The following is a 13918-nucleotide window of genomic DNA, read 5'->3' on the forward strand; positions in this document are numbered from 1 at the left end:
TTTGGAGAATCCCGTGGACAGAGGAGCCTGGCGGGCTACAATCCATTGGGTCACAAAGAGATACGACTGAAGCGACTTAACATGGATCTCACGTCTACTTTACTGTAGACTGTAAGCAGTGTTACAGGCATTTGGGGATCTAGTTCACAGAAATCAAGAAAATAAAACATCCTGTTCAGAATTCTATTTTCCCCAAACCTCACAGTTCAGGTCAAAATTGCTAACTCAAACTTGCATCTCCTATGTGTGCAAATTTCTCTCCTTGTTAAATTACAAGATGCTAACGAAAGGGGCCCCATTTTATACTTGTTTTACATCACTTACAAGGCAGCGAACAGGAACTGCTGAAAGCAATGCCGAGTAACACAGATATTAATAATGAATTTAAGAAGGCTGGGATTATGTTACAGCGGGGGTTGGTGGCAAACAGATTTATGTTCTAATTCCTAGTGGGCACATTTTGGCCGTGAGACCTTGGCTAAATCATTGTCTTTTAGGAGAAACCTCATTCATTAGGGACTTGGGATGTGTCAGGTACAGAGGGGATCCGGCTGTGAACAAAGTAGGCAGCGTTCCTCCCCACCTAAAAGGTCTTTCAGTAGTTCAGAAGGCAGAAAAGAAATCTGAATAAACGTGGAAAACCCTAACTGTAAAATGAAAATCATATCCACTTCCAAGTGTTGTGCAGTTTAAATGAGACAGATTACATAGTTCAGTGCCCAGCACATAAAATAAACCAGACGATACAGACTGAAGTTTGACTCTCACTTCCTTATCAGTAATCTGCTTTTACACTGGTGGGCTCCCCAGACCTTTCCGCTCAGGGCCTAATAAGCGGATACTTATCCGTGTGAGGCAAAGTACTGACTAGGCAAGCTGGAGACTGGGGAAAGTGAAAAAAAGTGAAGTCGCTCAGTCGTGTCCGACTCTTTGCGACCCCATGGACTGTAGCCTACCAGGCTCCTAAATCCATGGGATTTTCCAGGCAAGAATACTGGAGTGGGTTGCCATTATCCCTGGCAAGTTGTTAACCTCTAAGACCCTGGGCGCCAGTCCTCGAGTTCCCATTGGCTAGTCTCCTTCCAAAACGCACGCCTTTTCCCGCCCCCTCAGGCTACTATCTAATAACGCACGCCTCTCCACTACGTTTCACTTGCCCCGCCTCCGCCCCGCCTCCCTAACGGGTTCGCGCCATTGGTGGATCTCCCGGGCCGTGATGGTGATGGTGCGCCTGCGCCCTCCCTCCGGGCCTTTACCAGAAAAGGAGCCAGCAGGCAGAGGCTGGAGAAGGCTGGTCAAGCTCCGCCCGGGTGAAAGGGCGGCGGCTGAGCCGGGCGGGGCCGAGTTCCAGGGCTGGCGGCTGGGCTGCGGTGGGGCAAGCAAGGCGCTGCGTAGCTGCGCTCTGCTTTGGCAACTCGGGGCTGGCCGAGCAGAGTCCGCGCGCCGGCCCCGGCGTCTGCGCTACGCGGCAGCGGCTACTAAGCGCTGGTGTCTCCAGCATGACGGAGCTGAGGCAGAGGGTGGCCCGCGAGCCGGAAGCTCCGCCCGAGGACAAGGTAGCGGCGGCACCGGGTGGGCGCGGCCGCGGAAGCGGCGTCCCCCATAAGCCCGTGGGGGGCGCGCAGAGAGGGGTCGTCTCGCCTTTTGACTCTGGCGCGGCCGCCGGCAGCATCGGGCCTCACTAGGGCGGACGGTCCTTGGATGCGGGTTCCCGCGGACCTCGCGGCAGGGTTCAGCAGGTCGAGGTCCCGAGGACACGGGTCTGGGGTCCGGCTGGGGTTGGTATCTCCGCGGCGCAGGAAGGAAAGCGCGGGAGGTTGCGCACGTCCGCCTGCCTCGCAGGGCTGATTGGGACGGGGGGGTCCCATTCTAGTCCACCTCCCCAGGCGTTCCCGGGTGTGAAGACGTCGAAACCCCGCAAAGATTCCTCAGACAGTGACTTAGCCTCTCCGATCTCCCGTTATTTGTTGAGGGGTGAAGGTGTATCAAGACAAGGCCATGAGATTTGCCTGTTAGGAGATTTAAACCCCTTCTCGAAAGTTAAATCTGTAGGCTTTAAGCAGAGAAGTCATGCAGTCATTAGGTGTTGAAAGGTATCTTCCCCAAAGATGGACTTGTTTCCTGCTTCAGATGTGGGCTTTGTTGGGGTAAGAGGAGGGTAGAACAGAGGCCATCTTGCGGGGGTGAGGGATGAGGTGAGTAGACTTCTTTGGTTGAAGTGAAAGGTCTTTGTAGGGAAGGTGAGGAGTGGCCTTGTTACTGTGGACACTAAGTGGCAGCACAAACTTCGTGGTAGTATTTCAAGCCTGGAGTTTGTCGTGGTCAGGAGCAGGAGCAGTGTTATTTGGTGGATTGATGACAGTGATGTGTAAACCGGACTCAGGGAGCCTGGACCAGAATGAAAGAGAGTGTCTGACTCACGGGTTGCCAACTGGTGACCTGCAGTTGTTTGGTCCCTGTATTGCTTTAAAAAAACCAGAATATTTCTCCCAACCACTTGAATTTATTGCCTATTTTGGATCATTGGAAGATCTGCCATCATATTCCCAGCTGATTAATGTTTGGCTGGAACTGAGGTTGGTGATGGACAGGGAGGCCTGGCGTGCTGCGATTCATGGGGTCGCAAAGAGTCGGACACGACTGAGCGACTGAACTGAACTGAACTGAGGAATAGCTGCTCCCACCAATCCCTACTGCCCCTACACCAGACCCTCAATACCCATTTATGTAGCTTTCCATTTTAGAAAACTGGAGGAAAGGAACGTTAGGGAGCTATCAGGAAGGAAAAAGCCAAGATTTGGTGTCAGGGTGTCAACAGCAGTTATACTAGAAGGGTGAAAGATAATAGAATTTGATTTCTAGAATATGTTTTGGAGAAAAATTTGGTTGCAAGTTGAGGAGTCGTGTACAGAGACAAGGTACTTTGAAGTTTCTAATCTTCCCATTAAATACCTTAGTTTGGCCTGGAAGAGCTCTGTTGCCACCATGCATTTGCCTGTTGGGAAGTTACAGATGTTTTGAGGCTATATAACCCTGAATAGGGTGAGAGATCAGTCTTGACGTTAATGGGACTTTGTGGTTTTAGGTGTGAAAAGAGCAGTCAAAAAAGAAAGAGTGATACCTAGTGGCCTGTATGTTAAAAAGCTACTTGTAAGAATTAGACTTAATGGTAAAAACAAGCAAACCCACATGCCCCCAAAACCATGAGGTTATGAGGTAAAACAAAATTTCTACCCTCCCCATCCAACTGCTTGGATCCATTTGAGGTTCACTGAATGCTTGTTGCTCCACAAACAGTCCATTAGCTCAGAACAAGGCAGTTGCGCCATTGCCAATATTTCTGGATTACCTTGCATGGGATTTTTAATAATAAAGATTCCTTTTAAAAACTGTGAAATGCTTTATTTGTCTTTGATGAATGTATGCTGTGCTTAGTCACTCTTTGCAACCCCGTGGACTGTAGCCTGCCAGACTCTACTATCCATGGGGATTCTGCAGGGAAGCATACTGGAGTGGGTTGCCATGCCCTCCTCCAGGGGATCTTCCAAACCCAGGGATCAAACCGAGGTCTCCCGCCTTGCAGGTGGATTCACTGCCATCTGAGCCATCACATGAATGTATATAAAGTATGAAAATTAGGTTTATTTTATTTCATAGTTTGTAAAACTTACTTCCATGATTCTGACTTTGCTGATATTCTTGGGTTAAAATTTAAGAAAATCAAAAATAGTAAAACAAGGGTATCTTTTAAGGGAAATAAATGGAAAAATTCCAGCTTTCTTATTTCATAGTACAATTCAGAAAACAGTGTCAGGTCAGTTCACTAAAAGAACTGAAACAAATTTGAAAGATTTAGGAAAAAGTGCTACAGTTGCCTAACTGGTGTGACAAATATAAATAAACAGTCATTTCAAAATAATCTGGGGAATGTGTTTATTATTATAAAAGTCAGAATGTATTATATTTAGCATCCTAGGATGGAATTGTCAAGCCAGTTGCTAATAAAGGAAATTTTTCCTCTGGGAACCGTGCTTATAATTTTAAAGTCCCAAAGCACAGTATTGTTGCCAAACCAAGAAACTTGGTATTTAAGGTTTGGAAATGATCTTCCTCCCATCGTTCCATGTTTTTCCATTGGAGCTTAGGAAAGGAGAGAATGGAACTTGGGCCAAAACATGGGCATCTTAAAATTTATGATTGGGTTGGTATTTCAGGAGACTTTGTTTTGGAGGTTAGAAGGAAGGATGTGGAGTTTTCTACTACTGTCCTTAGGTGCTAGAGTGCTGTTTAAACTAGAGCTTTACTCATTCAAGGCTTTCTTTCTAGATCAGTGAAACCGGTATAAAGATGAAATAAAGGCATCATTTAGAAAGGGGAGTTTAGATTTTAACTGAAGATTGTGGTTTTAAGAGCAGCGGCATAACAGTCAGCTAGAGCTATCATCAGCCTGGACAGTGCCACTTACCAGCTGTGTATGTGTGTGTGTGATGTCACTCAGTCCATGTCACTTGGACGTGTCCAACTCTTTGCCACCCCATGGACGGTAGCCTGCGAGGCTCCTCTGTCAATGGAACTTTCCAGGCAAGAATACTGGAGTGGGTTGCCATTTACCTACTCCATACCAGCTGTGTAACTTTGAGCAAATCACTTAACTTGCATAAAAGCCTCAGCTTGTCCATCTCTAAAATGAGGGGTGATAAAAAGTAGCATGTGCTTCAGAAGATACTCATGTGGATTAAATGAGTATGCATGTTACATATGTAGAGCAGAAATTGTCACATTGTACTGTGTTAAGCTATTGTTTCTGGTTGAAATGTAGTTTTACAGGAAAAACTAATATTCACCTTCTACTCTTGGAAGATGATTAAATATTTCAAGTTATAAGTGTTCAGAGTAGTCTTTTCATATTTATCACCTTTTAAAGAAAATTTTATAGACAGAGCTTGGCGTTCTATGTCCCAGCTTTTCAGTTCATTTTCTTACTGAATTTTTCAGTGGTCAGAATCACAGTCAGACTTGAGCTGTAGAAGGAATATTGCTACATGCAATTGTCTTTCCCTAAAAGCTTTTTCCGGAGAAGGCAATGGCACCCCACTCCAGTACTCTTGCCTGGAAAATCCTATGGACGGAGGAGCCTGGTAGGCTGCAGTCCGTGGGGTCGATAAGAGTCAGACACAACTGAGCCACTTCATTTTCACTTTTCACTTTCATGCATTGGAGAAGGAAATGGCAACCCACTCCAGTGTTCTTGCCTGGAGAATCCCAGGGACGGGGGAGCCTGATGGGCTGCCGTCTATGCGGTCGCACAGAGTCGGACACAACAGAAGCGACTTAGCAGCAGCAATAGCTTTTTCAGACCTCCCTCATGGCTCAGCTGGTAAAGAATCTGCCTGCAATTTGGGAGACCTGGGTTCGATCCCTGGGTTGGGAATATGTCCTGGAGAAGGGAAAGGCTACCCATTCCAGTATTCTGGCCTGGAGAATTTCACGGACTGTATAGTCCATGGGGTTGCAAAGAGTTGGACATGACTGAAAGACTTTCACTTTCATAGCATATTTTAGAATAGTGGTAAATAATTAAACATAGTTTTCTGTTAGACTTTAAAAGTGAACTACTGAAATAAAATCTTATTTTCAGAGCTCTGACTACTTCAGATGCAGGAGAAATGCTTTATTCTTTCAATCTTTTTTTTTTTTTTTTTAACACTGAGAAATAATTTAGGTTTTGAATAATCAGTAAACCTTAACTATGGCTCCCAGACTTAAATAGAAAAGATGAAAGATTAGTTTGTCATTTGACCCAGTATTTTAAGTTGCTGATCAAACAGTATAATTTTATTTTAAAAACTCAGTTATTTTCCAACTTACAGCTACTTAAAATTAGTTTTTTTCAAAAAAACATTTTGTTTAAAATGTTTGGTGTAAATTTATGTGGTATTTCATTAGCCTTTAACATTTTAAAAAATATTAAATTGCTCTTATTAGATGTTAGAACTAGAAGGGATTTTAGGGCTAGTTATTTTATAGCAGAGTAGCCCAGAGAGGTTGTTACTTGCTCAATGTCACACAGCTAGTTAGATGCAGAGTTGTTAATAGTATGAAGGTTTTCTGATTCCTTTTTACTCATTATGTTGCATAATGTTGCCTTTTAGGATACAGACTTAATTTACAAACTTTAAAAGTTTCTGCATTGGTTGACTTTGATTTAAAAAAAGCCCAAATATCTCCTATTTTTTCACGAAAATAGCAAAATCTTTCAAAATGCCAAATATATATATATATATGTATGTATGTACGTATATAAACGTGTGTGTGTATTCCTGAGTGAACGTTGAAACTCTGAGAAAACTTTTTTTTATAGAAAAAGTTGATTAGGTCCTGTTTTCCTGGTTATTGGAAAAGTGGTGATTTATATATTTTAAATTCACCCCTGGGAGCAGCCACTCGGGTATCCTTGAAAGGAACTCCTAGAAGTTGTTGTCTCCTCACTCTGAGCTTCATGGGAAGCTACTGAGAATAAATGCTTTCTGGTTGATGGCTCTTAGTATTAAAACTATTTGTCCTAAAACAATGTCATTCAGTATTTACACATTTTCTTTTAGAATGTTCACTGAACCCAAGGTCTGCTATATACAGTCTCACTAGCTCTGAGAGAGGGCTGGTGTCTGTGCTCATGGGGAAAACGTCCAGGACTTTATATCACTTTTGGCTCCAAATAATCCATTCTTCCTCCACTGATTTCAAGAAATCATAATTTTGAATGTATTTGGGAAGCTTTTGAAATGACTCTCCTAATTTCACAGTGAACATAATCACCCTTTAAACTGTTTGAAAAAAATAGTGCATCATTATTTCTGGTTTGTGCACTCTGCTATCTTTTCTAAGATCCACATAGATGGAGTGTGTTGAACTTCTTAGTGTTGCAGAGGGCTTGCCAAGCAACTCTCCTGCACACAGTTTTTTAACGCACTCCCTGTGCTGTGCCAGTCTCCCCAGCCTTCCTGCCTGGAGCTGGAGGCTGTGGGGGTAATAAAACACAGCTTTTCACTTTACAGACTGTGTCTGGTTTGGAAAAGAGACTCTTGACTTAATTTTGCCAGCCTGTCCTTTGAAGAATACTGATTTGTTCCTAGGGTTGGGTTGAGTTCCTGCCTTCCAAGCTCTGCTGTGCAGTAGTTGCCTGGTTGGGGCGGTGGTGCGGCGCCAGCCAGGGCAGACCTGGCCCCCGTTAGGCAGTTCACTGCCACTGCCTGGTCTTTGTTCTTCTGCTCAAGTTTGCCTCAGCAGTGGGGATGGCATAGGGCCCACTCAGTTGAGTGACCTTTTATTATTTATTTAGAGTGACCTTTTAAGGAAGGTTAAACTTTATGTTATTTTGACTAGACAGTGTGTGCATGTCTCAGAATTGAAAGGTGATGGTGTAGCACTGTGAACACCTCCCTCCCACCTCCCTGATTCTCCTTCCCGGCAGCAGCCTACCCCTGCCCCGAAGTAGTGCTCATGAGCACCTGGAAGGTGGAAGGACCCGAACTGTCCTTTGAATTTGTTGCTCTTTGGCAGCAGCTCTTGTATTAGAGTCACCCCAGGACCATCCTGGGACTTCTCTGTGAAGACTTGGCTGCGTTTTGGAAAGAGCCCTTGCGATTTGAGATTTACTGGCAGCATTCTCTGCTCGTGGGTCTCTGACATTGAGAGGATGTGTGTCGCTGACCTGAATCCCTCAGTGGGTGGCTCTCAAAGCCTTTACCCACAGTCTGTGTCCTGCCAGTCTTGTGAGTTCAGTGATCTGCAGGAAATTCCTAGGCATATGTATACCTCAGGCAGCACAAACTTGCTTTGTCTCAAATCTGATTTTCTCCTTTTAGACATTGACCTTCCTTCTCCTGTCTGCTCTGCTCCAGCTGGGAATCCGTTAGTCCCTGTGTCTCTGCTCCCTCATGTAGTCCAGGCCAGGTGTTCACATCAGATGACACCTGGATTCCTTATCTATTGCTTTTGCATATTTAGGATAGTTCAGGATGCCTGAACTAGTTGTAAATCCTTCTAATTGAGTTACCTTCCTTCAGGATTTACTCGGTCTCTTCTAGTCCTCCTGACCTTTGAACAGCTGTGAAACTACTCTGTGAGTTACAAAAGGGAAGGAAAAAATTCTGACCCTCTTTTCAGATCTCTTAAATTTGGTCCTTTATGACCCTGTCTCTTAACCAACCCCCTTCCTGCTTGGGGCCTCTGTGACATGCATCTTGCCTCTTGATATTTCCAACCCTAGGAAATACGCTTGTTTTCTGTCACCCCTCTTTCCACCTCTACCTATTGAAGTCCTGTTTTCTCAAAATCCATTTAAGATCTTCCCTTATCTCAATATGCTCCTTGCTAGTCTCTGGAACTGCATCCATATGGGTTTGTCTTTCCTTTTCTCCTTTGCCTTTCTCTTCTGTTCTTTCTCAAACTAGGCTTCAACAGTATGTGAACCAAGAACTTCTGGATGTACTAGTTGGCTTTAGAAGATGGATCATAGAAAAAGCTAGAGAATTCCAGAAAAACTTCTACTTTTGTTTCATTGACTATGCTAAAGCCTTTGACTATGTAGATCACAACAAACTGTGGAGAATTCTTAAAGACATGGGAATATCAGACCACCTTACCTCCATCCTGTGAAACCTGTATGCAGGTCAAGAAGCAACAGTTAGAATTGAACATGGAACAACTGATTGGTTCAAAATTGGGAAAGGAATACATCAAGGCTGTATATTATCACCCTGCTTATTTAACTTCTGTGCAGAGTACATCATGCAAAATGTCAGGCTGGATGAACCACAAGTTGGAATCAAGATGGCTGGGAGAAATATCAATAACCTCATATGTATAGATGACACCACCCTTATGGCAGAAAGTGAAGAGAAATTAGAGCGTCTTGATGAAAGTGAAAGAGGAGAGTGAAAAAGCTGGCTTAAAACTCAACTTCCAAAAAACTAAGATCATGGCATCTGGTCCCATCACTTCATGACAAGTAGATGGGGAAACAATGGAAACAATGACAGACTTTATTTCCTTGGGCTCCAGAATCACTATGGATGGTGACTGCAGCCATGAAATTAAAAGATGCTCCATGGAAGAAAATCAGTGACAAAGCTAGACAGCATATTAAAAAGCAGGGACATTACTTTGCCGACATGGAGAAGGAAATAGCAACCCACTCCAGTATTCTTGCCTGGAGAATCCCATGGACAGAGGAACCTGGAGGGCTACAGTCCATGGGATTGCAAAGAGTTGGACACAACTGAAGCGACTTCGCATGCACGCAGTTCATTTATAATGTGTCTGTTTCAGGTGTACAGGAGTGATTCAGTTTTTTATATATATGTATATATAATCTACTTTTTAAGATTCTTTTCCTTTATAGGTTATTACAAGATAGGTCATATAGTTCCCTGTGCTGTATCAGTCCAGTTCAGTCGCTTAGTCGTGTCTGACTCTTTGCGACCCGTGAACTGCAGCATGCCAGGCCTCCCTGTCCATCACCAACTCCCAGAATTTACCCAGACTCATGTCCAATGAGTCGGTGATGCCATCCAACCATCTCATCCTCTGTCATCCCCTTCTCTTCCTGCCCTCAGTCTTTCCCAGCATCAGGGTCTTTTCAAATGAGTCATTTCTTCACATCAGGTGGCCAAAGTATTGGAGTTTCAGCTTCAGCATCAGTCCTTCCAATGAATATTCAGGACTGATTTCCTTTAGGATGGACTGGTTGGATCTCCTTGCAGTCCAAGGGACTCAAGAGTCTTCTCCAACACTACGGTTCAAAAGCATCAATTCTTCTGTGCTCAGCTTGCTTTATAGTCCAACTCTCACATCCATACATGACTACTGGTAAAACCATAGCCTTGACTAGACAGACCTTTGTTGACAAAGTAATGTCTCTGCTTTTTAATATGCTATCTAGGAAGTGATGGGACTGGATGCCATGATCTTAGTTTTCTGAATGTTGAGCTTTAAGCCAACTTTTTCACTCTCCTCTTTCACTTTCATCAAAATGTTCTTTAGTTCTTCTTCGCTTTTGGATGTTGGCAATTTGATCTCTGGTTCCTCTGCCTTTTCTAAATCCAGCTTGAACATCTGGAAGTTCAGAGTTCATGTACTGTTGAAGCCTGGCTTGGAGAATTTTGAGTATTACTTTGCTAGAATGTGAGATGAGTGCAATTGTGTGGTAGTTTGAACATTCGTTGGCATTGCCTTTCTTTGGGATTGGAATGAAAACTGACCTTTTCCAGTCCTGTGGCCACTGCTGAGTTTTCCAAATTTGCTGGTATATTGAGTGCAGCACTTTCATAGCATTATCTTTTAGGATTTGAAATAGCTCAGCTAGAATTCCATCACTTCTACTAGCTCTGTTCGTAGTGATGCTTCCTAAGGCCCACTTGGCTTCATGTTCCAGGATGTCTGGCTCTAGGTGAGTGTGAGTGATCACACCATCGTGCTTATCTGGGTTGTGAAGATCTTTTTTGTATAGTTCTTCTGTGTATTCTTGCCACCTCTTCTTAATACCTTCTGCTTCTGTTATGTCCATACCATTTCTGTCCTTTATTGCACCCATCTTTGCATGAAATGTTCCCTTGGTATCTCTAATTTTCTTGAAGAGATCTCTAGTCTTTCCCATTCTATTGTTCTCCTCTACTTCTTTGCATTGATCACGGAGGAAGGCTTTCTTATCTCTCCTTGCTGTTCTTTGGAACTCTGCATCCAAATGGGTATATCTTTCCTTTTCTCCTTTGCCTTTAACTTTTCTTCTTTTCTCAGCTATTTGTAAGGCCTCCTCAGACAGCCATTTTGCTTTTTTGCATTTCTTTTTCTTGGGGATGGTTATGATCACTGCCTCCTGTACAGTGTCACAAACCTCCATCCATAGTTCTTCAGGCACTCTATCAAATCTAATCCCTTGAATCTATCACTTCCATTGTATAATCGTAAGGGATTTGATATCTGTTATAACAGTGTTTATCTGTTAATCCTCAGTTCCTAATTTATCCCTCTTCTCTCCTTCTCTTTGGTAACCATAAGTTTATTTTCTATATCTGTGAGTCTGTTCTGTTTTAAATAGAATAGTTTCTGCTTTAAATAGCCTGTTTCTGCTATAAATAAGTTCATTGTATCGTTTTTTTAGACATAAAAAAATGAGCCACTGATTATTTATTTATTTGGCTGCGTCAGGTCTTGGTTGCGGCCCTCAGGATCCCTGTGTCATGTGGGATCTTTCACTGGTGCGAGGACTCTCTAGTTGTGGCACATAGGCCTAGTTGCTCCAAGGCATGTGAGATCGTAGTTCCCTGAAAAGGAAGTGAATTGCATGACAGATTTTCAACAACTGCACTGTTTTTAGACTTTTTGATGATGGCCATTCTGACTGGTGTGAGGTAATACCTTATTGTAGTTTGATTTCATTTTCTTTAATAGCAGTGTCGAGCATTTTTCCACGTGCCTGTTGGTCATCTCTTTGTGTTCTTTGGAGAAATGTCTATTTAGGTCTTCGGTCCATTTTTTGATTGAGCTGTTTGTGTTTTGATATCGAGCTGATATTTTTGATATTGCCATTTTTTGAGACTGAGCATTTTGGAAATTAAGCCTTTGTCAGTTGTATTGTTTGCAGATATTTTCTTTAATTTGTAGGTTGTCTTTTTGTTTATGGTTTTCTTTGCTGTGCAGAAACTTGTAAGTTTTACTTGTTTATTTTTGCTTTTATTTGTTTTACCTTGGGAGACTGATTTAAGAAAGTATTTCTGTGATTTATGTCAGAATTTTTGCCTATGTTCTCCATCAAATTACCCATGACATTTTTCACAGAACTAGGCGCAAATAATCATAAAATTTATGTGGAAACATAAAAGACCTGGAATTGCTGAAGCAATCCTGGAGAAAAAGCACAAAGTTGGAGGCATAACCATCCCAGACTTGAGGCAATACTATAAAGCCACTGTAATGCAACAGCACGGATTAGCACAAAAACAGACGGATAAATCAGTGGAACAGAATCAAGAGCTCAGAAATAAACCTGCGCACCTGTAGTCAGTTAACCTTCAACAAAAGAGGCAAGGGTTTACAGTGGAGAAAAGACAGTCTCTTCAGCAAGTGGTATAAAATTAGAACACTCTCTCACACCACAGGGCTTCCCTCATGGCTCAGTCAGTAAAGAGTCTGCCTGCAGTGCAAGAGACCTGGGTTTGATTCCAGGGTGGGGAAGATCCCCTGGAGAAGGGAATGGCAATCCACTCCAGTATTCTTGCCTGGAGAATCCCATGAACGGAGGAGCCTGGCAGTCTATGGTCTATGGGGTCGCAAGAGTCAGACACAACTGAGCAACTAAGCGCGCACACACACACATACACACACACTCACACCATAAACAAAAATAAACTCAAAATGGCTTAAAGACTTAAATATAAGACATGACACCCTAAAATGATACTCCTAGATGATAACCTTACTTTTTTTATGCTGTCAGGAGCATTTTCCGACATTGTCATGGTTTATAAAAGTTTTTTGTAAACAGTATTTCAAACTTTTTTAAAAATTATGACATAGATGAAAATAAAATATATTCATTGTAAAAGCACAAAAAAGAAATCACCTTAATCCTTCTTCTTAGAGATAACCGTTGTTAATATTTCTTTTTATACACATTGCACATTCCTGCATTATGTGTACTACTGTAACTTACAATGTAACTTACAATGTATTGTTGTAACTTATAAGAATATGCTCTAGGAACTTTCCTATGATCCAGTGGTTAAGAATCCTCCTGCCATGCAATGGACACAGATTCCATCCCTGGTCCGGGAAAACCTTATATGAGTCCATCCGTGGTCCTGGAAGCTCTTATATGTGGTGGGGCAACTAAACCTGTACAGCACAACTGATGAGCCCATGCTCTAGAGTCCGTGAGTTGCAACAAGAGAAGCCATCGCAATGAGAAGCTGTGTACTGCAAGAAGAGTAGCTCCTGTGCACAGCAAAAATAAATATAAGTAAATAATTGAAGAATATGCCCTAAACATTGTTCGGGTCTAAACTTTTTAACCCATTATCATTTTTAGTGGCTGTGTGTGATTGTGTTGAGGCCATGGTATTGCTCTGAGGCATTATCATGCCTTTCTTGCATGCACTGTACCTTAGAGTAAGCAAATAGTTGACTGGAAGTTTCTCTGTATAGAATAATTGATAAAGGAGTGATAGAATATTAATATTTTCACAACCATTGGGTTGAATAGAACGAGGCAATAACCATCAGTGCTAGTACCATCACACAATCAGATATTGTATATTTCTTGATAAAAGTATATTGTGCAGTACTACTGATGGAGAAATCTTGTCCAAAAAAATCATACCTGAGACTATTCAAGACTCTAGCCGAACTTCTAGTTTACAGGAAATCCGAGGAACAGTGACAAACAGCACTGGATAAGTGCCCTGGTTACTTTAGAAAATAAATGCAAGGAGACCCACCTCCCCCACTTAAAAAAAAAAATGAAGAAGAGGGAAGCAATGGAGATAGATATATGGAGGATTAAACCTATGAATTAAAAGACTTAAGACATATTAATGATTTCTGGATCTTATTTGGATCCTGATTTAATCAAACTATAAAGAGAAAAATGAAATTATTGGGTAAGTTTGAATATTGGATATTTAAAGGAATTGTTAATTTTTCAGATGTGAATAATATTAGTAATGTCTAAAAGTCCCTGTGAAAAAGCACTTACTATGAAGGAAACAGTTGACAAATTGAGCTACATTAAAATTAAGAAATTCTGATAACTGAGCTATTAAAAGAAAATGGAAAGGAAGGCCACAGACAATGAGAAGATACTTATCAAAAATACTTCTGACAGAGGACTCATTAAGAATCTGTAAGTAATTCCTACAAA

At 42.3% G+C, this 13918-nt stretch overlaps 1 protein-coding gene across 1 annotated transcript in view; it reads left to right on the forward strand.

Annotated features, from left to right (window-relative positions):
* Positions 1 to 1256: 1256 nt before the first annotated feature.
* CDS2 (CDP-diacylglycerol synthase 2) overlaps positions 1257 to 13918 on the forward strand; it is a 56917-nt gene continuing 44255 nt past the window's right edge. Inside the window, exon 1 of the mRNA XM_070381246.1 lies at positions 1257 to 1556. Within this exon, the coding sequence (XP_070237347.1) occupies positions 1500 to 1556 (57 nt within the window). The 5' untranslated portion in view covers positions 1257 to 1499. The remainder of the gene's footprint in view (positions 1557 to 13918) is intronic.

This window comes from Bos mutus, chromosome 13 (genome assembly GCF_027580195.1).
Source record: "Bos mutus isolate GX-2022 chromosome 13, NWIPB_WYAK_1.1, whole genome shotgun sequence".
Classification (NCBI taxonomy): domain Eukaryota; kingdom Metazoa; phylum Chordata; class Mammalia; order Artiodactyla; family Bovidae; genus Bos; species Bos mutus.